General features: G+C 40.2%; 2 protein-coding genes across 2 annotated transcripts in view; one reads left to right on the top strand and one right to left on the bottom strand.

Moving 5' to 3' along the window:
* GTF2F2 (general transcription factor IIF subunit 2) overlaps positions 1–27,981 on the bottom strand; it is a 143,144-nt gene that overhangs the window by 81,085 nt on the left and 34,078 nt on the right. Inside the window, exon 6 of the mRNA XM_039519408.1 lies at positions 196–277. Within this exon, the coding sequence (XP_039375342.1) occupies positions 196–277 (82 nt within the window). The remainder of the gene's footprint in view (positions 1–195; positions 278–27,981) is intronic.
* Positions 19,710–20,707, top strand: KCTD4 (potassium channel tetramerization domain containing 4). Its single transcript, XM_039519410.1, has one exon. The coding sequence runs from the start codon at positions 19,869–19,871 to the stop codon at positions 20,640–20,642; it is 774 nt and encodes a 257-aa protein (XP_039375344.1). The 5' UTR covers positions 19,710–19,868; the 3' UTR covers positions 20,643–20,707.

Below are 27,981 nucleotides of genomic sequence, written 5' to 3' on the forward strand. Positions count from 1 at the left end.
GCTCAGCTCAAAAAATTTGAAAACCGCTGCACTACACACTCTGTTATACCTAAATCCAGTTTTAAAACCTAAACAAAATCATGCAAATAAAATAGTTTTACTTTTAGAAAGTAATCTGGCTCTTACTGGGAAAGGAGATAAAATATCAAAACAAGACATTACAGACTCATTGATAATAAAAAGAGATATACCTACCTTTTCAGTTTCATATAATTTTCACTAGCTGCAGGTCTGCATTCAGCACGTTGAACCACTATTCCTTCCAATGAAAGTTTATCTTGAATAGAAAGAAACACTTTATTATAAAACACAGAAGTGTACATCATTCACCTTTTCAACTACTGTCTTACTATTTATGTTCAGAGTTTAGAAAACACAATATAAATCCTTTTTTCTAGTACTATTCAGCTATTTAGGGAGCTGAAGAATTATATATTTGATATCTGTACTTCTGTTCCATCCCTAGCTCTGCCACAGATTTCTTATGTGATATTGGGCAAGTCACTGACACCAAAGTATTCATTAGTGGCCAACAGGAGCTGCAGGTGCACAGTATCTCTCAAAAATTGGACCCAGAGGAAATAACCCTAAAACCCCAAAAGGAGTACTGCGCAGAAAGCAAGCACAGGTGACTACATTTCAAACACCCTGGAAATACCACCCGCCTAACTATGTCCTTCTCACTCCAATCCTCCCTATTGTATGTAGACAGCACAATACATCCAAATACACCCTCTGTTTGGACAGCCCATCCAAAAGCCAGGTGTAATAGGATATGGTAAGGACAGAATTTTACTCTCAGCTTTGCCTTTGCTTTAGGGCACTGCAGTGCCACCATCCCATTCAGATGGCATTGAAGATGATAAAAAAAATGCTTAGAGGGATTTTGAGCAACATAGGTCACTCTCTTTATAAGTATACTACATCTGTTGTTTTTTCAGTGCCTTGCTGACTGAATTATTTATTATTGAAACCTAAAATCTAACTCTGGTCTCCCTAATGACACTGCAGAGAACAATTATCTGACGCTAGGCATTTAACCTGGCTGCATTTATACATTTTTGCTTTGCCTAAGTAATGAATTAAATCCTTCAAAAGAACAAGAAAGTAGAATTTAGCTTTTCTGACAGTTCTGTGCATGTAGAGCTGAAGCTGTATGGCGAGTGGGTGAACCTCGGGCTTGGGGCAGTCAGTTCCCAGCCTGACCCACCCCTTCCTTCTGAGGCCCTGCCCCTCGTCTCGAAGCTCAGAGCCTCCTCCCACCCCGGTTCGCCCAAGCCCCTCCAACCCCAGAGCGCCAGGCAGTCCCAGCCACCCCAAGTCCCAGCTGCCCTAGCCGTAGGCTTCCTGGAAGAGGAGCAGCCTACCTGGGCTAGGGACAACTACCAGCAGGAGGAGGCCGCGGGGCATAGCGTGGACAGGGCCACACAGGGCTGTTTGGGGAGGCACAGCCTTCCCGAGCCTATTATACACACCACCCATGTGAAGCCAAATGACAATACATTCTTCTTTCTTAGATTCACAGGGGTTAAAAGCCAGAAGGAACAATTAGATCACCTAGTAAGACCTACTGTATACCACAGACCATTAAAATTCACACAATTGTCCTGTATGGAGCCCAATAACTTGTGTTTAGCTAAAGCATAACTTACAGAAAGGCATCCAGTCTTGATCTGAGGACATCAAGAAAAGGAGAATCCTCTACTTCCTTTGGTAGTTTGTTTCAATGGTCATTCACCCTCACTGTTTAAAAATCTCAGCCTAATGTTTAATTTGAATTTGACTTGCTTCAGCTTCCACGAATTGGTGGTTGTTATGCCCTTATCCACTAGGATAAAGAGCCCTTCAGTACTCAGTGAAAAACGACAAAGAGTCCTGTGGCACCTTATAGACTAACAGACGTATTGGAGCATAAGCTTTCGTGGGTGAATACCCACTTCGTCTGCGTCAGACAAAGTGGGTATTCACCCATGAAAGCTTATTCTCCAATATGTCTGTTAGTCTATAAGGTGCCACAGGACTCTCTGTTGCTTTTTACAGATCCAGGCTAACACAGCTACCCCTCTGATACTTCAGCACTCAGGATTTTCTCCCCATGAAGGTACTTATACACTGTAATCAAGTCACCTCTCAATCTTTTTAATAAGCTAGACCAGTGGTTCTCAACCAGGAGTATGCAGACATCTTCCTGCAGCCACCAAGCTCTCCTCACACCCAGCGCACCGCATCCCTGCTCCTCTGCCTACCTCCAGGCGCTTCCCGCTGCCAAACAGCAGTGCTTTCCAGGGGCGGGGGGTGGAGGAGTGGGGAGCTGTGGGGTCTGGGGAAGAGGCGGAGAAGAGGTGGGGATTTGGGTAAGGGTTGGAATAGGGGCAGGGGGGCAGAGTTGGGGTGGGGACTTTGAGGAAGGGGTTGGAATGGGGGCAGGGAAGAGGTGGGAAGAGGCAGGGCAGGGGCGGGCCTCACAGAAGGGATGGAGCAGGGCAGGGGCGGAGGGAGCGGGGGGGTGGTCAGTGATGTGGCCCTTGGACCAATGTACTAGTCCTCATGTGACCCTCGTGATCATTTGAGTTTGAGATCCCTGTTCTGGGGAGTACATCAACTCATCTAGATATTTGCTTAGTTTTACAACAGGCTACATAAAAAGCACTAGCGAAGTCAGTACAAACTAAAATTTCACATGACTTGTTTATACTGCTCTATACACTAGATGCAAGTACAATATTTATACTCCAATTGATTTCTTTTATAATTATATGGTAAAAATGAGAAAGTCAGCAATTTTTCAGTAATAATGGGCTGTGACACTTTTGTATTTTTATGTTTGACTTTGTAAGCAAGTAGTTTTTAAGTGAGGTGAAACTTGGAGTACACAAAACAAATCAGACTTCTGAAAGGGGTACAGTAGTCTGGAAAGGTTGAGAGCCACTGAGCTAGAGGGACTGCACCCTCTCTAATTTTTCATCATTTTTAAAGTGTGGACCAGAACGGGATGTAGTATTCCAGTTTCAGTCTTGCCACTGCTACATACAGAGGTAAAATTACCTTCCTACTCCACTCCTACTCACTGCTCCTGTTAATAAATTGTAGGATCACTTTCGCCTATTTTTCCCCACAGCACTGCACTGGGAGCTCATACTGAGTTTCCCTGGCCTCTCTGGCCCCTAAATGCTTTTCAGAATCATTGCTTTCCAGGATACAGTCCCCTCGCTGTGTAGACCTGGCCTGCATTCCTTGTTTCTAGATTCATCACTTCGCATTTGGCTGTATTAAAAAGCATTTTCTTTGAATGGGCCCAGTTTACCAAGCATTACAAACTGCTCTGTATGACAGCTGTCCTTGCCATTACTTACCACTCCCTCAGTCTTCATATCCGCTGTACATTTTAGCAGCAGTGATTTTATATTTACTTCCAGATAATTCATTAAAAAATGAACAGCATCAGGCCTAGTACTGACCCTTTTGCAACCCTCCGAGAAACACACCCATTCAGTGATGATTCCCCATTGACAACTACTTTGGGATCTGTCAGCTAACCAGTTCTTAATCCATATAATGTATACTTTATCGATATAGCATAGTGTTAATTTGTTATCTGGAATGTCATGTAGCACTGAGTCAAACCCCTTATAAAGTCAAAGCATATTAAATCAATGTAATTAAGTTTACCAACTACACTTGTAATCTCAAAAAATGAATTCAGATTTGACAAGACCTATTTTCAATAAAACCATGCTGAATGGTATTAATTATATTCCCATCCCTTCATTCTTTATTGATTAAATCCAGTATCTGCTTTTTCATTATTTCACGTAGGACTGGTGTCAGGCTAACCGGCATACAGTCGCCCTAGTCATCCTGCTTGCCCTTTTTGAATATTATCATTTTTCCAGTCTTCAATCTCAGAAGACTGGGAAAAATCAGATTAAAAATTAACATTAGTGGGCCAGAGATCTCCTCAGCCAACTCTTTTATAACTCCTGGGTGCAAGTTATACAGACCTGCAGACTTTAAAATGTTTATACCTAGCAGATGTTGTCTAACATCCTCCTCAGCAAAGATGAATTATGAACAACTCAAGAAAGATCAGCTTCTATCTGGATTTATCCAGAATCGACTAATATATCTGCTCTTGGCTTTCAGTTTAAAACCAGAAAATTTTAGGCCCTTGAAAAAAACCTCTTTTAAAATGCTTACACATTACCATAATGATCCCACCTTGCTGCCTCCATGTCACAGCCCTGGTAAAGCTTTCCAGGCTGGACATGCAGCAGACTGCTATGTCTGAGTCCCAACAAAGTGGATCTCTGTGCTTTTAAGCTTCCCTTAGTCTGGGTTAGGCTTCAGCGCTCTTTCCTTGTCCTCTCTGTTTGTTATGCCTTAATGGAAATGGAACCTTGCAGTCCAGCTGCTCTAGGTCAGTGGTTCTCAGCCTGGGGGTATGCAGAGGTCTTACAGGGGTACATCAACTCATCTAGGTTTCTGCCTAGTTTTGGAACAAGCATCATAAAATCACTAGCGAAGTCAGTAAAAACTAGAATTTCATACAATGACTTGCTTACACTCTTCTATATACTATACACTGAAATGTAAGTACAATATTTATATTCCAATTGATTTATTTTATATTTATCTGGTAAAAATGAGAAAGTAAGCAATATGTAAGTAATAGTGTGCTATGACACTTTTGTATTTTTATGTCTGATTTTGAAAGCAAGTAGTTTTTAAGTGAGGTGAAACTTGAGGGACGTAAGACAAATCAGACTCCTGAAAGGGGTGCAGTAGTCTGGAAAGGTTGAGAACCACTGATCTAGGTCACCAAGACCCTGTGCTGACCCTCAAAACACCCCAGTTGCTTAAGCCCAGCCATTCTCAGAGCTCCAACACTGTGGGCACTCTGCTTTACAGTTTCCATCTAGGGTCACATGATAGGGACTTTGAAAACCTTACAAAAAGTAATCACCCTTTAGACAACACAAGAAATATACAGATATAGGCAGACCACCACCACGTCTATATAACATCCCTGCCTGAGCTTCCTCACCACTCTGGAGAGTTCTTTGGACTTAGGTTGATGTTTCTAGGGAGTCCAGGATCCTTCCTCTCCCCCAGCCCAGGGCTTCTCATCTGGAACTTACAATCTCTCTGGTCTCTTCTCCTTCCCCCTCTAAAATGTCTGGTCAGATACCCTTTTCTCTGAATGAGAACAATGAGGGGGGATTTAATAGCTGCTTTCAACTACCTGAAAGGGGGTTCCAAAGAGGATGGATCTAGACCATTCTCAGTGGTACCAGATGACAGAACAAGGAGTAACAGTCTCAAGTTGCAGTGGGGGAGGTTTAGGTTGGATATTAGGAAAAACTTTTTCACTTAGGAGGGAGGTGAACCACTGGAATGGGTTACCTAGGGAGGTGGTAGAATCTCCTTCCTTAGAGGTTTTTAAGGTCAGGCTTGACAAAACCCTGACTGGGATGATTTAGTTGGGAATTGCTCCTGTTTTGAGCAGGGGGTTGGACTAGATGACCTCCTGAGGTCCCTTCCAACCTTGATATTCTATGATAACCTCCAGTCCCCTTTGTCCAGTGGTGCCCTAAGCCAAGCCTCATTAGGTATTTTAAGTCCCACAGCAAGTGATCCATTGCTTAGTTACCAACCTCACCTAGGCAGTCTGGTCCTTCTGGGGCAATAGCCAACTCTGTCCAAGAGTGCTTCTATGTGAATAGATGACTATGAAGGTTTAACAACTCTCCATTGTTAGCCCTGTGTCATTATCCTTTGGAATTTCAGTCCAACTTGGAAGTAAAAAACATAGAAGGCAGAGAAGCCCCACATTCAAAATGGAATTTGTAGTTTGACAACCATATATAGAGTTCATAATTTCAAAGTGGAATTCATAAGCTGTATGATTCTCCAAACAGTCAAAACAATATTCCTTAATATAAGTTGTAACTCCCCATTCTTTCACTAACAGAGTAAAATCTTCACTAACTGCATTCCACAATGGACTACACATATCCGGAAGGGGAAATCCTCTTGGGGCAGGTGTATAGCACCTATGATACTGCCAAAGACACTGTCCAGAGGGCAAAGTCTGAAACTCCTCTCCCTCTTGTGCTCTCTTGGGAATTGTAACACTCCTAGATGAAGATATCTGCTAGAGAGCTAGGTAAAGCCTGCTGCAGCAAAAATGCACCACCCTCCCTATATTCCTTGGGGTGGAAGAAAGTAATGACAGTTCCTGCTCCCTTTCTGACCCTCTAGCTGTCTTCACCCACCAAAGATACTGTCATAAATATAAAGGGAAGGGTAACCACCTTTCTGTATACAGTACTATAAAATCCCTCCTGGCCAGGGGCACAAAATCCTTTTACCTGTAAAGGGTTAAGAAGCTCAGGTAACCTAGCTGGCACCTGACCAAAAGGACCAATAAGGGGACCAAATCTGGGGAGGGGGAAAAGGCTTTGTTTTGTCTGTTCTTTGTCTGTCTGTTGTGTGCTTGCCCGAGACAGCTCAAGAAAGCAAGCTATCCAACTCCATTAGTAAGTACTAATGAAGAAATACGTTAGATTACTTTTATTTTGGCTTGTGATTTTACTTGTCTAGAGGGAGGTTTATCCCTGGATTTGTAACTTTAAGGTTTTGCCAAGAGGGGAGATCCTCTATGTTCTTGAAGTCTTTTGTTATTATGTAAAGTACTTACCATCCTGATTTTACAGAGGTAATTCTTTTACCTTTTCTTTAATTAAAATTCTTCTTTTAAGAACCTGATTGATTTTTCATCATTTTAAGATTCAAGGGTTTGGGTCTGTGTTCACCTGTACCAATTGGTGAGGATATTATTCTCCAGCCTCCCCAGGAAAGGGGGTGTAGGAGGTTGGGGGATTATTCTCAAGCCTGCCCAGGAAAAGGGGTATAGCAGCTTGGGGGGATATTTGGGGAAGGTAGGGCTCCAAGTGGCCCTCCCTAAATGTTTGTTTAAATCACTTGGTGGTGGCAGCGTTACTTAATCCAAGGAATAGGGGAGTTTTTAACTTAAGCTGGTAGAAATAAGCTTAGGGGATCTTTCATGCGGGTCCCCACATCTGTACCCCATAGTTCAGAGTGGGGAGGGAACCCTGACAGATACCATATATAATAACCTCATATTGGGGAGGGTTTTAAGTTTTCTTTCTTAATAATTTCCTGAATATTGAGCACTAGATATTGCAACCTTAATAATGCATGAAAGCTTGTTTTTTTAGTTTAATACCTCTTTGCCTGTATCCTTTTCTTTGCTTTAAAGGAAAAAAAGGAGAAAAAATATTGAGCTATTGGCTTTCAGTTTACAAGCACTGCATACTTACCAATGAGCTTGTTCTGGAAGTAATGGATTTGTGGTGCTTTAGATGGTATAAACTCCTTAGTCTGGTGTGCAGCAGGTCTACCGCATTTACAAGGTCCACCAGCCCTTGTCCTGAAGGCATTATAGTGGGACTGTTGCCACATTATAGTTAAACAGTAAGTTCATATCAGTCTTAACAGCTAATCTTCCAAAGGGCTTGTCTACACATGGAGTTATTCAGGAATAGCTGTCCCTGAATAGCTCCATGTGTAGACAAGCCCTAAGCACTCTAATATACACACACATCCTCAGATTGGTGAGGTACTGCCATTTTCAAGACAGAGTCCATGGTAGGGTTAGTGATGCATATTTAGGCCATGTCTACACTAACAAGCTTAGAGCAGCACAACTGTACCGATGCAGCTGTGCCGCTGTAAGACTGCTCATGTAGCCGTTTTATGCCGATAGAAGACAGCTCTCTCCTGTCGACATAATAAAACCATCTCAATGAGCGTTGGTAGCTATGTCAGCGGGAGAAGTTCTTCCACAGACATAGCTCTATGCACACTATTACTTATGCTGGTGAAACTTATGTAGCGCGTGGTGTGTGTGTGTGTGTGTTTCACACTCCTGAGCAATATGAGTTTTGCCAGCATAAGCAGAAGTGTAGACATGGCCTTAGAGTCATTTGGTCAAGGGAGTCCCAGGACACAGCACCCTTACAAAAAAGGAACTGAATAAAATTGTCTGGTTCTTCTAACTTATTTTTGCACACACCTGGGGTTCAAACTATTGCATTGATCCACCTCAAGCTGATATAACCTGATTGGGTTTGAACTCAACTAGTACAGCACAGACTGTCCTGATGAAAAGCAATATTTAATAGTTAAGGGTTAAAGTTAGCTGTACAAAGTGGCTAGAATCTGGGTGATGTGCTACAGACAATGATAAGCACATGAACCATGAGAGACTTGTTCTTTGTGAAGAGCAAGAGTGTATACAGGAACACCTGCCAGAGCAGCTCAGGGCAACATGCTGTAGTCATTGAACCTAACTAGCTCAATTCCTCTCCCCAGCGGTTTCCTGAAAATATCTATGGACATTACTACACTTTGCCATTCTTTCTGTTTTGGGGAAGAAGCTCCTTTGGGAAGTTTTGCCTTGTCTAAGAGTAGATATTTCAAAGTGTTCTACAATCCACATGGATTCTCAAACTACCATGAAATTTTCTGTTCCACATCAGGGCCAAGACTAGCTAGTAGGGCACATTTGGTCAAGGAGTTCCTTAGATATCTCTCCCAACCAGAAGCTGATTTTAATAACCTAAGTGCTCTAAAATACAGGTGCATAGTGAGTTTATTATTTATTTTTATTACCATAGTACTAGCCCCTAGGTATGAAATAGGGCCCATTGTACTAGGCATTGTAAAAACAGAACAAAAAAAGGCAGTCCCCATCCCAGAGAGCTTTCAAACTTGTCTGGAACCCTGGTGTGCCACAACAGGGTTTTGTGTACTTTGGGAGAGGGGGAAGGAGAACACCAATTGAGATGAATAGTGCATTTCGCACGTCTCAGAACTGGATGTCAGGCTGCATTCATCTCCATGAAGTGTTCTCATTGACCTGAGAGCATCCCACTGAGATGTATGGGCCACTTCATTGCGATGCTCCTGTGCTGCAGAAGATTGTGCAGAGACCTGTTCCCTAGCCCCTGAAGCAGCTATGGAGGCAGGAGCTCGCCTCCAGCTTGTATATGATACCTTAATCTATTGATTACCACCTTCCCTCCTCCACATGGCCCTTCAGCCCAAGGGGCCTGGAGGGCTGAACAGATAGCCGAGAGACAGGAAGGTGTTCCCAGGAAAACCACTCATTCAGCCCTCAATCATGCCCACCTCACTGTCACCACTTCCTCAAAAAAACACTGCCCAAAAAACTTTGTTTTTGACCAGCAGTGACCTATACCCTTAGAATGTCAAATGAACCTATGCCTAGATTTCTGAAAACCAGGAAACACATTGTTCAGGGAATCTCTCTCACACCACACAATCTTAACTCAGGTTTCAGAGTGGTAACTGTGTTACTCAGTATCAGCAAAAAGAACAAGGCGTACTTGTGGCACCTTAGAGCAGTGTTTCTGAAACTTTTTTGGCCACGGAACACTTTTTAGCCTATTACGGAACACTTATATTATTTTGTAGTCATTTGGTTTTCAAATAAAACAATTGCGTTATTTATGCTCAAATATATTTTATTTTATAAAATAAAGCAAAAATACAAATTTAAAATAACGAACTAAATTTCTAACTGGAAAGTGTGTATAAAGTAGTACAAAAATCAAGTGCAAGAGTCAAAATTAAAAGCTGTGTTCTACTTAAAAAAACTGTTTTTATATATACACAAACACCAAACAAATTATAAAATAGATTTTCCTAGTAAAAATCTAAACAGAAATACAAATTTGGATTTAATGGGATTGGTCTTTCTGCATTTTTCTATCACAAATTCACTTAATATTAGGAATAATACTGGAAACTTGAATCCTCATGTCAGGCGCAGCATCAAGTCTATTCCTATATTTGGTTTTTGTTGCAGTATAATACGAAAATCCCGTCTCACACAAATAAGTTGTAGCAAAAGGAAGGAGCACTCAAACTGCACGTTTAGCCACGTTAGGGTACTCTTCTATTAGGCTGCTCCAAAAAATTTTCAGCGGAAGATCCTTAAACTTTTGTTTCAACTCAGAGCTAGAAATTAAGTCAATTAGGCTTTCATAATCGTGCGCAGTAATGCCGACTGGTTTGGCTGTAATTACAAATGGATTTCGAACCCAAGCATTACCATCAGTAGTTGTAGGAAAATATTCTAATAAAGAGGCCTGCAAGTCACATAAGTGCTGTAAAATGGTGCTGGAAACTTCTTCATGGCCTGTAGAATTTATTTCAGTCAGAAATTCATGTACTGTAGGGAAGCAGTCGAAGTTATTCTGTTCTACAGAAGATGCCCAGAATTCGAGTTTCCTTTTTAATGACAACATTTTATCCATTGTAGTAAAAATGGTCATATTCTTTCCTTGCAGCGACAGATTAATTTCATTTAATTTTGCAAAAATATCTGCAAGATACGCAAGTCTCATTAGCCACGAGGAATTTGTCAGTCATTAAATTTTTGTCCTGAATTATCTGAAGTGAAGAATACCAGTAGTTCACTACGAAGCTCAAAAAGCCTCACAAGCACTTTCCCTCTGGATAGCCACCTCACTTCCGTATGTAAAAGAAGCGTTTTGTGCTGACTACCTATTTCCTCGCACACAATTTTAAATAACCTGGATTGAAGTGGTCAAGATTTGACAAAATTGATACTTTGTACTTCTTCATCAAGCACAATTTTCAGATACGCTGGTATTTTTTTTAATTTTTTTTTTTTAACTGCAAGTGCTTGTCTGTGTAGAACACAATGGCTCTTAGTGCTTTCTGGTGCCACACTTATGATTCGCATTACAGCTCCCTTCATCTTCCCAATCATTGCCCGAGCACCGTCAGTACATACAACTAATTTCATGCATTCTGATAAAATTGTTGATGCAGTTGAATATTTCTTCTCCAGCCGTGTTGCTTTGCAGAGATTCACATAAGAGCAGGTCCTCTTCAATATTATTATTAAAATCTATATCGGACAAATACTAGTAGCACAGAAAGTCCTGAAAAGTCAATGGACTCATGTAGCTGCAATGAATACTCATGGCAAATTTTCAGTCAGCAAACTAGCTCTTTTTCTATGTCATCGGCAAGATCTTTAATATGGCATGCAACAGTATTTGACAACTGTGCAGCATCAATTTTTTTTTAACCAGACTGCTGATAAGCATTTCTCCAATAGTGTGAGAAAAACTTATATCTTTGCCTTTGTATTCAGCGTGCTTGGTTTCCAAATGCCTACGAAGGAGCCAATGAAAAATTCTTTCACCATGGATAACTCAGTAGTACTAACAGATTTTGACAGATTGTTCATCCTCACTTTGAAGTGTCACAATATTTTGCTCATTTATTTTGGCCATAGTGATTAGGTTTAGTAACAATATTTAGAAATACTGATTTTTGTCAAATTTTGTTTGTCACAAATATTTATATTGTTTTACTGCACACACGGTAAAGACCCACAGGTTTGAACGTGTTGCATGAATATGTTATATTCAACATGGCATAAAGAGAATGGTGTGTGCATACTGCTGCAGTTCACGCAGGCTCGAGCGGAAGGGGTACAACATCACTAACTGAAATGTGCCCGAAAGGGGTAGACGTCAACATGCTTGTGTGCCGCGTTCAATTTACGCCATTATATTCAATACGAGATATATCAATAACCGGGAAAAAGAGTTTTATGTTAAATTATAGTCATTCAAAAAGAGTTGTATACTACGCTTCAAATATGCCAAATTTAAAATTAAAAAAAAAATTTAAAGACCCTTTTTTAAAATTACGATTCTTTCACAGAACACCTATTCACATTGTGTGGTACACCAGTGTTCCACAGAACACAGTTTGGGAAACACTGAGAGATTAACAAATTTATTTGGGCATAAGCTTTTGTGGGCTAAAACCCACTTCATCAGATGCATGGAGTGGAAAATACAGTAGGGGCGTTAGGGGACGAGAGCTGAGGAAGCGTTGTACTAAGTCAGCCATAAAAACGCCCCTACTCTACTTGCACTACATTGATGACATCTTCATCATCTGGACCCATGGGAAAGAGGACCTTGAGGAATTCCACCAAGATTTCAACAATTTCCACCCCACCATAAGAACGGCCGTACCAGGTCAGACCAAAGGTCCATCTAGCCCAGTATCTGTCTACTGACAGTGGCCAATGCCAGGTGCCCCAGAGGGAGTGAACCTAACAGGAAATGATCAAGTGATCTCTCTCCTGCCATCCATCTCCATCCTCTGACAAACAGAGGCTAGGGACACCATTCCTTACCCATCCTGGCTAATAGCCATTTATGGACTTAACCACCATGAATTTATCCAGTTCTCTTTTAAACGCTGTTTTAGTCCTAGCCTTCACAACCTCCTCAGGGGTAAGGAGTTCCACAAGTTGACTGTGCGCTGCATGAAGAAGAACTTCCTTTTAGTTGTTTTAAACCTGCTGCCTATTAATTACATTTGGTGACTCCTAGTTCTTGTATTATGGGAATAAGTAATTAACTTTTCCTTATCCACTTTCTCAACATCACTCATGATTTTATATACCTCTATCATATCCCCCCTTAGTTCGTTAGACAAAAGTTAAAAGGTACATTGACTAAAGTGAAATCCCTGCAAGTTGCGTGGGCCCTTTTTAAAGACACCATAATAGAGGCCCAACTTCAATGTATACCCCAAATTAAGAAAAACTGTAAAAGAACTAAAAAAGAGCCACCGTGGCTTAACCACCATGTAAAAGAAGCAGTGAAAGATAAAAAGACTTCCTTTAAAAAGTGGAAGTCAAATCCTAGTGAGGCAAATAGAAAGGAGCACAAACGCTGCCAACTTAAGTGCAAGAGTGTAATAAGAAAAGCCAAAGAGGAGTTTGAAGCTCCAAAGGTAATAACAAAATGTTTTTAAGTACATCAGAAGCAGGAAGCCTGCTAAACAACCAGTGGGGCCCCTTGATGATGAAAATACAAAGGCGCTTAGAGCGCTAAAGATGATAAAGTCATAGAAACTAAATGGCTTCTTTGCCTCAGTCTTCACGGCTGAGGATGTTAGGGAGATTCCCAAACCTGAGCTGGCTTTTGTAGGTGACAAATCTGAGGAACTGTCACAGATTGAAGTATCAGTAGAGGAGGTTTTGGAATTAATTGATAAACTCAACATTAACAAGTCACGGGACCAGATGGCATTCACCCAAGAGTTCTGAAAGAACTCAAATGTGAACTATTAACTAAGGTTTGTAACCTGTCCTTTAAATCGCCTCGGTACCCAATGACTGGAAGTTAGCTAATGTAACGCCAATATTTAAAAAGGGCTCTAGGGGTGATCTAAGTCTACAAATTAGTTGAAACAATAGTAAAGAATAAAATTGTCAGACACATAGAAAAACATAAACTCTTGAGCAATAGTCAACATGGTTTCTGTAAAGGGAAATCGTGTCTTACTAATCTATTAGAGTTCTTTGAAGGGGTCAACACACATGTGGACAAGGGGATCCGTGGACATAGTGTACTTAGATTTCCAGAAAGCCTTTGACAAGGTCCTCACCAAAGGCTCTTACGTAAATTAAGCTGTCATGGGATAAAAGGAAAGGTCCTTTCATGGATTGAGAACTGGTTAAAGGACAGGGAACAAAGGGTAGGAATTAATGGTAAATTCTCAGAATGGAGAGGGGTAACTAGTGGTGGTCAGTCCTAGGACCAATCCTATTCAATTTATTCATAAATGATCTGGAGAAAGGGGTAAACAGTGAGGTGGCAAAGTTTGCAGATGATACTAAACTACTCAAGATAGTTAAGACCAAAGCAGATTGTGAAGAACTTCAAAAAGATCTCACAAAACTAAGTGATTGGGCAACAAAATGGCAAATGAAATTTAATGTGGATAAATGTAAAGTAATGCACATTGGAAAAAATAACCCCAACTATACATACAACATGATGGGAGTCAGGAAAAGATCTTGGAGTTATCGTGGATAGTTCTCTGAAGATGTCACGCAGTGTGCAGAGGCGGTCAAAAGCAAACAGGATGTTAGGAATCATTAAAAGGGGATAGAGAATAAGACTGAGAATATATTATTGCCCTTATATAAAGCCATGGTACGCCCACATCTCGAATACTGTGTACAGATGTGGTCTCCTCACCTCAAAAAAGATATTCTAGCACTAGAAAAGGTTCAGAAAAGAGCAACTAAAATGATTAGGGGTTTAGAGAAGGTCCCATATGAGGAAAGATTAAAGAGGCTAGGACTCTTCAGTTTGGAAAAGAGAAGACTAAGGGGGGACATGATAGAGGTATATAAAATCATGAGTGATGTTGAGAAAGTGGATAAGGAAAAGTTATTTACTTATTCACATAATATAAGAACTAGGGGTCACCAAATGAAATTAATAGGCAGCAGGTTTAAAACAAATAAAAGGAAGTTCTTCTTCACAGTCAACTTGTGGAACTCCTTACCTGAGGAGGTTGTGAAGGCTAGGACTATAACAATGTTTAAAAGGGGACTGGATAAATTCATGGTGGCTAAGTCCATAAATGGCTATTAGCCAGGATGGGTAAGAATGGTGTCCCTAGCCTCTGTTCGTCAGAGGATGGAGATGGATGGCAGGAGAGAGATCATTTGATCATTGACTGTTAGGTTCACTCCCTCAGGGGCACCTGGCATTGGCCACTGTCGGTAGACAGATACTGGGCTAGATGGACCTTTGGTCTGACCCGGTACGGCCTTTCTTATGTTCTTATGTTCCTCTTTTCCAAGCTGAAGAGTCCTAGCCTCTTTAATCTTTTCTCATATGGGACCCTCTCCAAACCCCTAATCACTTTTAGTTGCTCTTTTCTGAACCTTGTCTAGTGCCAGTATATCTTTTTTGAGGTGAGGAGACCACATCTGTACGCAGTATTTGAGATGTGGGCTTACCATGGATTTATATAAGGGAAATAATATATTCTCAGTCTTATTCTCTATCCCCTTTTTAATGATTCTTAACATCCTGTTTGCTTTTTTGACCAACTCTGCACACTGCGTGGACATCTTCAGAGAACTATCCACGATGACTCCAAGATCTTTTTCCTGACTCGTTGTAGCTAAATTAGCCCCCATCATATTGTATGTAGTTGGGGTTATTTTTTCCAATGTGCACTACTTTACATTTATCCACATTAAATTTCATTTGCCATTTTGTTGCCCAATCACTTCTTGCCCATCAACCTCAGCCTGGACCAATCCACACAAGAAATCACTTCCTGGACACTACAGTGCAAATAAGTGATGGTCACATAAACACCACCCTATACCAGAAACCTACTGACCGCTATACTTACCTACAGCCTCCAGCTTTCATCCAGACCACATCACACGATCCATTGTCTACAGTGAAGCTCTAAGATAAAACCGATATTGCTCCAATCCCTCAGACAGAGACAAACACCTAAGGATCTCTATCAAGCGTTCTTAAAACTACAATACCCACCCGGTGAAGTGAAGAAACAGATTGACAGAGCCAGAAGGGTACCCAGAAATCACCTACTACAGGACCGGACCAACAATAAAATAACAAAACACTACTAGCCATCACCTTCAGCCCCCAACTAAAACCTCTCCAGCGCATCATCAAGGATCTACAACCTATCCTGAAGGATGATCCCTCACTCTCACAGACCCTGGGAGACAGGTCAGTCCTCGCTTACAAACATCCCCCAACCTGAAGCAATACTCACCAGCAACTACACACCACACAACAAAAACACTAGCCCTGCAACAAACCCCGTTGCCAACACTGTCCGCATATCTATTCAAGAGACACCATCATAGGACCTAACCACATCAGCTACACCATCAAGGACTCATTCACCTGCACATCTACCAATGTGATATATGCCATAATGTGCCAGCAATGCCCCTCTGCCATGTACACTGGCCAAACTGGATAGTCTCTACGCAAAAGAATAAATGGACACAAATCAGACGTCAAGAGTTATAACATTCAAAAACCAGTCGGAGAAAACTTCAGTCTTCCTAGACACTCAATAACAGACTTAGAAGTGGCAATTCTTCAACAAAAAAGTCAAAAACAGACTCCAACGAGAAACTGCAGAAGTGGAATTAATTTGCAAACTGGACACCATCAAATTAGGCCTGAATAAAGACTAGCAGTGGATGGTTCACTACAAAAACTAATTTTCCCATACTAATTTCCCCATACTGTTACTCACACCTTCTTGTCAACTGTTTGAAATGAGCCACCCTGATTACATTGGCCTCATTTTTCCTCCCTTGGTATTCTACTGTTGAGTATAGCCCACTTCCACTTTAACTGAATTATCTTGTTAGCACTAACCCCCCCACACTTCGTAAGGCAACTCACATCTTTTTATGTATTGTGTATATATACCTGCCTACTGTATTTTCCAGTCCATGCATCTGATGAAGTGGGTTTTAGCCCACGAAAGCTTATGCCCAAATACATTTGTTAGTCTCTAAGGTGCCACAAGTACTCCTCATTGTTTTTGCTAATCTTAACTCAGTCTCCTTTTGGCGATGTCTCAACAAGTCCCTGTGAGAGATTATAGGGTTGTACCTTTCCCAGGCAGTGTGGAAAGTACACAACAGAAGTCTGGGGAAACACTTAGGCCTCATGTTCACTGTAATCAAGACGTAGGTCAGAATTAGTGAACGTGAGCTATCTAGGCATGACCTTCACTCAACCAATTCACCTACTCCAGACTAAGCGCCAAAAAGTTGCTCGATATCAACAGCTATTCAATCCTTGTCTGAGTTATTCTTTCTTGGACTTCACCTTAGGTTCGCCTCAACTAGGGTCATGGTCACTGTGAAGCGTGCTATCACACTGCTAGAATGCTTCAGGGAAATAGCACAGCACAGTGTATACATGTTACTGTATAAATGGGGTTTAGGCTGGGCACTGAGAATATGCAAGAGTTAGATTGGGGTGAAACACTCTTACATTCCCCTATTTTTGATATGCCCAGTGGAATGTCAACTTCCAGAGGTTGCAGTCATTCTAGTTGTCCTAAAACCCTACAGACATTATTAGAAACTCTTTCATATACGCTTCATTTTTTGTGCCAAGAAAGGCCATTGTGCTCATCCAGTTTGATCTCCTGAATATCACAGCCCAGGAAAAAAAAAAAAAGGATCCCTGATTCCTCTAGCTTCAACTGCTCCTCTGCTCAGATGACAGTTTGGTATCTAGGAACTTGCTGCAACTAATTTCTGCATCAGTACAACTACATCTAATACAGTAAGGAGTGTCTGAAGAATGACATAATGCTGTGTTGAGCACAAACACCACAAAAAATTGCAGATTTTGTGGACATGTACAGTATGGTTTTGTCAAACTGCCTATTGCCAACTGCAAGGGGGCAGAGTTAAGGTTGTGTGGGGGTATGGTGTGGAAGACTAACTCTTTTACGCAATTGTCATAAGTTTAAGGATAGGCACACTTGACATTCTCCTTGAGTCAGCAGCTGAGCCTGTAAATAGGCAGGCAGGCAGACTCTCTCTTTTTCTCCTCCTCCACCCTCGTCCCCACTCCTGGGGTCTGGAGCTAGCAGCTTGCTGACATTTTTTACTTTCTAAAGAGCTGAAGTGATTTAGCCTGACCTTTCAAAAATATTTAACTATAGCCAAACCTGGAAAATTTCAGCCCCAGACAGAGGTTTCAGAAGATAATGAGCATATGAAGCTAAGAAATGGATACTGTTTTGCAGCTGCCTTGTCTTAAAATGTATACAGCTCAGTTTGCCACGAAGGATTGCAAACTCCTTTACAAATCTGGGCTTTCTTTGGAAATCTCCCATCCAGCAGTGACCCAGCTTAGCTTCAAAGAGATCACAAGATCACCATGCAAGATAGAATGACTCCAGAGTCAATCAAAGGGTTTATCAATTACCACTATCATTCTTACAGTTGGTTATAAGATTAAAACCCACATCAAACTTGATCAAATGGAGTCTGACACTTGACTATTAACTGGATTTGAGCAAAAGTCTCCCACAGTGGCAAAATATTATCCATAAAGCTTATGTCAGAACTACACCACCAGTTTTTCTCTCTCTTCAAATATCTTTATTAACTCTTACTAACTGTCATAAGAGTTGATTTTCAAATGGTTAGTATATTCAACAGTTATTAAATGATTAAAATCTCTTCAAATTGAAGTGATACTAAACACAATGAGGGCATCAAAGTGTTAAATTTAAACGCTGACTTTGTAATGCCTGATGCACAGAGTCTAATAAATAAAATAATGCTTAATATGTTACACATAGCAGCACACAAAAGATTTAGCAGAGCAGCTCTGCGGACTGGGAATATTGAAGTATGGGGGCAACAAGTAGAATCAGCATGTAATTTTACATCAACAGGCACACAGTCATATTAATCAATTTAAAAAAATCACATTATTAAAGCAACGTTTCTACAATACTGTATCTATAAGTAATTGCTCATATATCTGTTGGGAGCAGTATGAAGATAGTCTTAACATAAACAAAGGCACAGAGAATCCTTTTCACAAAAGGATAATTGACTTTGTTGTTAACAGGCCAAAGCAATAGACATCTGCTTGTAGACTGAAAAATACATTCTTAAAAAAAAAATCTGAATCTCTGATTTCTATGTTCAGGCTAAGGTAAGTGTTAAATCTCTACCTTGCTTTGGAATGCATGCTGCGTACAATATCCTCCATCTCCTGCACACTCCCTAAGGAAATACACAAATGTTTGTACAGCTTTCCTTTTTCTCTCCCCAGCTGCAAATGTTTAAAGGGGAAAACCTTTTTTAAAAAGGTAATTTCAAATGAACCTTTAATCTCAGCTTCTTACAGAGAAATGAGCCAGCCATTTGATTCAAGTATACTTTGTCAATGTTTTCTCCCCTACTGAAGTGTTGCTAAGCTATAGTGTTATATGATATTCAAAGATTTCTATAGGCACATTGGCCCTTTGTGCCGCATGGCAACAGAATTGTTTTGATTAAATATAAAATAATCTGTGAAATCTAACATTGGTTATTTTAAAATTACCAATACAAGTAATAAATGTGCCTTTTCTCTAAAATAATTTTTAATCTATGGTAAAGAGAGACTTTTTAATATCAAAAGGACACAAAACCTAATAAAGGCTATATTTTTTGCCTCACTGAGGATAGCTGAATCAACAAAAAATGACAGTTTTTATTAAATACTAAACCGATTAGATCAGAAATGCTTTATACCACTTTGAAACATTTTCTGATAACATTTTAAGCCACTGTGTGTTTCATACATAAGGTATACACACACAATCATCTGTTTTCAGCTATCTTCCATTAAATAGGTGAAGTACCTTAAACAGTAACACAATTTGCTTTTTGTAAAGGTATTGTGTAAAACCAAAAATACCTACAAAAGGAAACAAAGCTACCACTACAACGTTCTCAGTGCTAAACATTCTTTAGCAATTCCACATTAACAACACATTTTTAAAGTAAATATTAAAATTTAACTGGTCAGTAAAAAGGTATTGTCCATTCTGCACAGAGTAATTCAAAATGCTATTTTTAAATAATTTAAACCTACTAGACTTCAAAGAAAATAATTAAAACAGCTTTTACATCCATACTCTTCCCTTACACAGTTAAATGCAAATTCTCCTTACAGCCACACTCCTGATATCTCACTGCATACATAGCTGATACGCCACCTACTGCAAAACTGAGCTGACAATCCATGCAATGCTAGCAGCACTTCCATTCCATCACCGTGCTGGAGCTGAAAAAAGGTGCTTTTAAAATATCTCTTTTCAAGCACACAAGAACAAGGCAAGAGAGCTGTCATTTTAACGTGGCTTTAAGAATGGAGCGAAAAACAAACAGAAGAGAAAAGGAACATGAAGAAAAGCATAACTCCTCTGAGGGTACTGAGGAAGGCAAGAACTGTAAAATGCCTCTGATTACCCTCAATGTTGGTGGATACCTGTACATTACACAAAAACAAACACTAACCAAGTACCCAGAATCTTTTCTTGAAGGTGTGGTAAATGGAAAAATTCTCTGTCCATTTGATGCAGATGGTCATTATTTCATAGACAGGGATGGACTCCTTTTCAGGCACATTCTGAACTTCCTACGAAATGGAGAACTTCTTCTACCAGAGGGGTTTCGAGAAAATCAACTTTTGGCACAAGAAGCAGATTTTTTTCAGCTTAAGATGTTAGCTGATGCCGTGAAATCAAGGTGGGAGAAAGAACAGCTAGCATCCAGAGAGACTACTTTCCTGGAAATAACTGACAGCCACGACCGTTCACAAGGTCTTAGGATCTTTTGTAATGCTCCTGATTTCATAGCAAAAATCAAATCTCGCATTGTTCTGGTGTCAAAAAGCAGGCTGGATGGATTTCCAGAGGAGTTTTCAATATCTTCAAATATTATTCAATTCAAATACTTCATAAAGTCAGAAAATGGTACACGACTTGTACTGAAGGAAGACAACACCTTTGTCTGCACCCTGGAAACTCTTAAGTTTGAAGCTATAATGATGGCTTTAAAATGTGGATTTAGACTGCTGACCAGTCTGGATTGTTCCAAAGGGTCAATTGTTCACAGCGATGCACTTCATTTTATCAAGTAATTACTTCTACCACCAGACAAAGGCAACAAGCATGCAGCCAGTAAACCTCATTAAACTACAGCATCCAGACATCACAAATAATGTATCTAACTAGCCCTGTACCACAGAGCTCTGCTGCTAATGAATTAATGTGAGCTAATGGTATGTAAATTCCATAATGACATTCATCTCTGGGTTATTTAGGCTGAACAAGTATCTTATGTTTAAATTTAATAAAAGTGATCTGGTAAATATTGTAAATACAGATCAAATGCTGCTGCTATTTGCATATATTTTTCCTTCATGTTGTCTTTCACTCAGTCTAGCTGAAATGTTTTGTGTACTTGTATGATTAACATGCATACACCTTATTGTTCAGTTGAACAGTGGTGAAAGTATTTTCATATAATATGCAAGCTTAAAACATGTTTTGCTTATGACAAAATTCACACTGGATTTTAACTGGAATAAAACATTTTGAGTGTTCATTAAGAGTTTCTGCAAATCTATTCAAAGCTGAGTTATACTGAAATTACAACAATATAAGACTGCAAAAGGCTGTAAAAGCTATCAATTTGATTTTACAATTAAACAGATTTCAGAGCTCGTGTATTTGAATCATCAAATTTACAGCTCCATCACTCATTTGCTGAGAATCCCTGAAAAAAATGCCTCCTATAACAAAAGCCAAATAATGCAAGTTTAATTTACTTTACTTTTTATTACAGGAAATATGTGAATGCATAAAGGTAGAGAACTAGATATATTTCAAAAGTATCTATTCTGAATGGTTTATTCAAAGGTTTTGCATAAAATTTAATGTAACAGGTTTTCAATTACATATTAGATTCAAATTTTGAAGTTGACATTCTCCACTTGTCGTTGCTGTTCATAAAGAGTGGCAAATTAACAGATCTATTGCTTTGTATAATGTATTACTAACCAGTAAGTGGAACTTTGAATTCTGAATAGATCGCCTGCTGATATTTAAAATACATCCATGTAAGGGGCAGATGAAACATTCTCTCCCTTCTCATATCCTTAATATTTATCCAGTTCTTTCTTTCATTTATAATATTTATTAAGGGAACAAGATAATTCTAGTTGCACTGTGGACGATGTAATAAATCCAGAAGTAAACATTAGCTAAATATCTGTCAATAAGAAAACTTGGACCAAACACAACCTTCATGTAAGCAGGTACAATTCCTATTCACCTCACCTTTGGGTCAGTTGGAGCTGCACCTGCTTATGCAAGGTCTGAATTTGGCCCTTGACTATCAACCATGCACCGTTCAACTGAAATCAAGTGTGAAGAAATTGGTGCTATTTAAATTTTTAAAAACAGTAGTTTCTTATTAAATAAGACTGGAGTTGTTCGCTTTATTAGTATACAAAATGAACTCTACATAGGAAAAAATTAAAAAAGTTTTCATACAAAATATGATTCTCACTACACTAAAATTTCAATCATGTTGAACAACACGACTGTCACCAGACAAGTTTAAAGCGCCATTCTGTTTTGGATTTTAGACAGGACCAAACCAATTTTTAACAGGGAATGGGAATACGCCATGTGTCTATCCTGCAACATGGAACTGTACTTCAACAATAACTGGGAACAACTGTCTCTCTCACTAGAGCTAATTTGAAATATTGAGAGGACCAAAATTTCCAGACAAGAGAATACAGACACTTAATGACTCAAAATGGTATTCCCATGTGGTAAAAAACAATTTTTTTACTGAAAACTCTCTGGAATTTCTTCCCAAAATGCATAAGATCACCACTCCAAACCATGCATTTCATTATTTTGCTTCCAGGTACAACACTTAGGAATAATTATAGCATAGTGGTATGTGGGAAAGTTACCATTTTAAACTGAAGTAGTTTCTAATAGATCACTACATTGTCATTTTCACAAAGTGTTTTCAAATCAGTATACTTTTCAAGAAACTTCATTAGCCATTAAATTAGTAAACATAGCGCTATCGATGACTCCTGTCTGAAGTGAATGTGAAAACTTACACGAAACAAGTTTGATACAGTACAACCTCAGAGTTATGAACACCAGAGTTACAAACTGACCTGTCAACCACACACCTCATTTGGAACCAAAAATACACAATCTGGTAGCAGCAGACACAAATAAAAAAAAAGGCAAATACAGTACAGTACTGTGTTAAACTACTAAAAAACATAAAGGGAAAGTTTAAAAAGAAATATTTGACAAGGTAAGGAAACTGTTTCCGTGTTTGTTTAATTTAAATTAAGATGGTTAAAAGCAGTATTTTTCGTCTGCATAATGAAGTTTCACAGCTGTTTTAAGTCAACGTTCAGCTGTAAACTTTTGAAAGAACTATAACGTTTTGTTCGGAGTTACGAACAAACTCCATTCCCATATTTTGCTGATTTTTAATGGACTCTGAACTTTAACAAAAAGACTATTGCAAACTATAGCAAAAAGATACCGTGGCACAAAATAATTGTGAACAAACTGCAAGAAAACCTTTAGTGGACTTGTCATCTCTATACTAGAATGGGTAATAGTTCCTTAGGTTGACTGCCTAGTTAGCACCATAACTGCCCTACAAATCATAAAGAAGTTTGTTTCCAGTACTGTCAAAAACAAAACCTGTATAAGCACAAAGTCTGGAGGAGGCTGTCATTCATAAGATGTCAAATCATCCATTTTCTTAAACATTTTTGGATATAATCTTCAGTTCTACTGAATTCTCAATTGGGATTTAAGTGACTATTGAATTTTAAATAAAGAAAATAGTAAATATTTATTTTGATTGTAACAGTCATTAATACAAAAGATATACTGTCTTTTACCTTTTCAACTGACTTCTTGGCATTTGACCTTTAAAGAAACTGAAGTGGTTTAATGTCAGAGTAGTACTATTTTCTTTACCTTAAGATTTCACACTAAAAAAAAAAAAGGGGAGGGGGGAGATCTGGTGAGTCTGCATTTACTAAGGGAAATTGTTCATCACTATTAAAAAATGGTAGGCCATACTTAAATTACCACACCAGCCCACCCATAATAGCATAAAACCCAACCCCATCACAAATACGTTTACAAAAAAGAGTAAATCACACTACAATGCTTTTACAAAGGTGAAATGAAAGCTTTTTACTTGATAAGACCTAAGTCCAGGGTTAGCACTCCCTTCTAGCAGCTGATTACATTACTATCTAAAATAATTCAAGAACCTTCACCACAAACATGTGTTGTATTTGAGGTCAGAGATGCCCAGGGAGAAAAAGCATCCTATGCCCAGGACTAAGAAAAAAAAATTACCCATTATATTATAAAATGTGTGGGTTTAAGTCTCAAGGATTCAGGCTATTTAACAATTCTTATTAGAAAGCTTCCCAATTCTCATTTAAAATATCACTGGCATCAATGTTTTATAGCAAGCATTTGAGAGCGCCTGCTGCCATACTGACGTCTACCTCCTGTCTGAAATTTGTCAAACTCTCTCTCTAAAAGTATATTTTCCAAAAAGTTTAAGCAAAGTGTTCACCCACAGGTTACAGGGTATTTTTGTCTTTTATCGTTTTTCTGTGTGAGTTCATTCAAGAGCATAGCGAGCATCTGGTTTCACCCATTTAATTGTTATTGGGGCATTTAATGCATTGAATGTAGGGTGACCAGATCACAGGGATGAAATATCGGGACACGGGGGGGGCGGGGGGCAAAAAAAATGGCGGCAGAGCAAAAAAAAAAAAAAAAGGCAGTTTTGCAGGGGCCGGGGGCATTAGCAGGACCCAGCCGCGCCGCCGGATCGCACACAGCGCCCCAGCCGCGCGCACTGCATTCCCCGCGGAGCCTCCCACCCCGGGCACATGAGACTCGTCCCACCGCAGGCGGGAAGCCCCGCACCTCTCCCGCTCAGCTGCACTCCAGCAGCTCCTTCCCGGCAGGGCAAGATGCTGGAGCGCAGCCGAGCGGGAGAGGCGCAGGATTCCCCAGCAGCGTCGGGGAAGTTTATCGGTTCGGGGGATCCTGGCCGGCTCCTCGCGCCAGCCGCCCCGCCTGGGACAAATCTCGCCCCCGCAGCCCCTCTCCACCACATGTCTCCGGCGGGCAGCCCACGCCCCCGGGCCACGCCGCTCACCCGGGCCCTGCCTGCTCCGCGCTGCCCCTGGACCCACCATGCTGCCCCGTGGACTGCAGGGCTGGAGCAGCCTTCGCGCTGCACTGCAGCGCTCCCGGCCCCAGCCAGCCATGGCCTGTGTGCCCAGACTGCTGCACAGGGGCGTCTCCTCCCCAGGTTCAGCTTGGGATCCAATGGGGCAGTGAGGGGGCGGGGCTGGGGGCAGGGATTTGGTGAGGGATCCAATGGAGGAAGGAGGGGGCGGAGTCGGGCAAGGGGGCAAGAGCCCCTCTGGGCTCCGCCTGTGCACGAGAGCGGAAGGCAAAATTGTTTGTTTGTCCAGTGTCCCGACCGAACAAACAAGCAAATATCGGGACAGTCCCGATAAAATCGGGACATCTGGTCACCCTAATTGAATGAGGTATACCACATGTGATATCCATGGATCCTACACATGCCTCTTGAAAGATGGGTTTGCGGGGGTGCTGATCATTGTAGAAGTGGAAATCTATCTGCAGGTTTTGCATCTGTTGTTCTGGCAGGGCCTGGTGCCGCTATGAATTGGTGTGTCCTGGTCTCTGGGAAGCTTGTTTCTGATGATGAGCTTGAAGAGGTTGGGGGGTTGTTTAAAGGCCAGAAGTGGGGGTTCAGGAATGATTTCTTTCAGGATGGGGTCCCCATTGAGTATGGGTTGTAGTTATTTGATGATACCCCGTATGAATTCTAGTACAGGTGGTAACTGACAAGTAGAGGTCTGCTGTCAGAGGACGTTCTATTTCTGTACCGAAGCAGGTTCTCTTGGGGTATCTGAGTGGCCCATTTCATGGTGAGATCTATTTCTCTGGGGGCGTGTCCTTGTTTGGTGAAGGTAGTTTTGAGTGTGTTATGGTGTTTATCCAAGACTTTCTCCTCCATATTCTGTGGTATATTCTGTGGTATCTGAGTGCCAGGCTGCAGATAATAGATTTTGTGGTGTGTTTGGAGTGGTTACTGGACCTATGAAGGTAGGTATGGTGATTCGTGGGTTTCTTGTCTTTAGGATTCCATTGTTGAAGCTGATTATGGTGTACCCAAAGTTGATGTTAGTGTGGGAGTGTTCCAGAGAGATTAATGCTGCAGGAGCTGACCAACTTTAATGCTTGCTTCCCCTATGACCAGTGTTTTATATCACCTTAACACTGCATTATGATTTTTTTAAAAAGCTTTTAAACAACTATATGTCTTATTTAAATTATCATTGCATTTGTAACGATAACAACTGCATAATTATCAACTAGTCTGAGATGAAAATACTTTTTAGGTAGATATGATTTTTTAAATTCCTAATCTAAGGAAAAATTAATTTAAAAAATTCCATGTAAGCTTTTAAAACATCTCACTTGTGCCCCCAAAAAAGTGAACACTCATTGCTGAAAAGTTAATTTATGAAAATTCAGTAGTGATTCAGTTGATTGGTGTGATAGGTTAGGCAGTGGCAAGAGAAAACAAGACAAAAAGGAACAGCATTATGTAATGAGGTGCATTTATTCATTGAAAGGAAAACATCCAGAAGGGTTCTAAGAGACTTGACTAGAACAAGCAAGCAGATAGAAAACAAACTGAGTGAAGGGGAAGAGGAAGCTATTGGTCTGGGGAGGGAAATCACAGATATTAAAGGTAGCTCAGGTGGTGGTGATAGTTATCTTTTCATAGAACATTAGCAAAATTACTCTCTTTCAAAGCGGAAAGGGATGGAAGATTAAAGGTGAAACGGGAAGGTTACATTTCAGTAGGAATTGAAGATTGCCAGCAACCTCTGCACTTAAGACACAGAATATTGGATTTTAAGCATTCTGAAAAAGGTGCTATACTAAGTCAAGCAAGATTTGAAGATGTCATAGCAAACACACAAACCAGAGTCCTCCAGGTACCAGACAGTAGTTTTATAGGCTCTGTGGTGGTTGTCATACCAGAAGAACTGTCCAGATTTACGATAAATGGAGTAAACTACATAAGAGCAAGAGAACAGAATTTAGGTAGCCAACCATCATAGGGGGATTTGTTCCATCTAAATTAGGGAAGAATAAAATTTTTGAGTAGTCAGCTGGAGAAAGAGATGTAGAGGTTATTTTGTTAAAGAGTTTGTCTAGCTTAGAAAAAGGGGTCAGGTTTAGCTAACGTTACCTTGACCAGCTAAACTGAGGGGTATTAAGGTTTTAACCTATGTCTATATTAGTGAAAAGATTTTGATTAGGTTGGGGCTGGCTAGCCTTTCGTTAGATAATCCTTCCTAATGTAGACAACCCTAAGGGAGAAATGTTAAACTTAACAAGGAGGTGGCCACTAATAGTGAAGTCAAGAGCAGTCCAATGAAGAAGAGAGGTAATTCTGCTATGTCAATTAAAAACAAGTCTATGAGGAGATAAGGGTGTGGCATTCACTAAAGAAGTCGAGAAGGAGTAAGACATTCGAGACAAGTAAATTAACGTTTATAGCGCACTTTTAAGATAAAAATGCTACATATTAATATATGGAATGTAAACTTAAATGTGTTTCCAGAGATCATCATTTACACAGAAATAAGAGTGGATGAGAAGTGAGGTGAGAACTCCAGAAGGAAGCTAGGGTTCGATGTTAAAGAGTGTGAGAGCTGTAGAGTCTTAATAATGAGGTAAACTGAAAGGAGAGGAAAGTACAGTCACCTGCTAATAGCAGTGCTAGACTTTGGATAATGATTTTACGGAAGTGTGGTATAAGTACCACATGCAGCTAAAGAAACAGTCTTTTAAAAAAATAGTTTCTACCTGTAGTGGCAATAGATTAACACCATTTCCATTACAGACATGTCATTTAAAACAAATCCTGTTTATTTGAAACCTCTAGAATAGAGTATTACTCTGCTGCTTCAGAAATAAAAAGGTCCCCAAACTGTTAATTACAATTGTACATAATAGCTTTTCACTTAAATCACTATTAGACCATGAAGACATCTGAGCTCAAGTTAACACACCAACATTTTAAAGTAAAAAAATTAGAAGGTGATTGTTTAAAAATAATCCACCCAAAGGGTCTCCAAATATTTAGTTAATGTTGGTATTGAAACACACACACACACCCCCCTTACCTTGGCTTATCCACTCATTATGATGGGGGAAACCCTATTAGTTGCTACAGTGAAACCCTGCTATAACGCAATGTTTGGGGTCCAAAAACTTCCATCGCGATAAATGCGGGGTCGCGGTATAGCAGGGTTTCAAGCCTGTCAGTTTGTCAGT

This window comes from Mauremys reevesii, linkage group 1 (assembly GCF_016161935.1).
Source record: "Mauremys reevesii isolate NIE-2019 linkage group 1, ASM1616193v1, whole genome shotgun sequence".
In the NCBI taxonomy this organism is placed as follows: Eukaryota; Metazoa; Chordata; order Testudines; family Geoemydidae; genus Mauremys; species Mauremys reevesii.

Excerpts from the sequence above, each read along its gene's own strand:
- KCTD4 (XM_039519410.1), top strand. The coding sequence starts at position 19,869 with ATGGAGCGAAAAACAAACAGAAGAGAAAAGGAACATGAAGAAAAGCAT.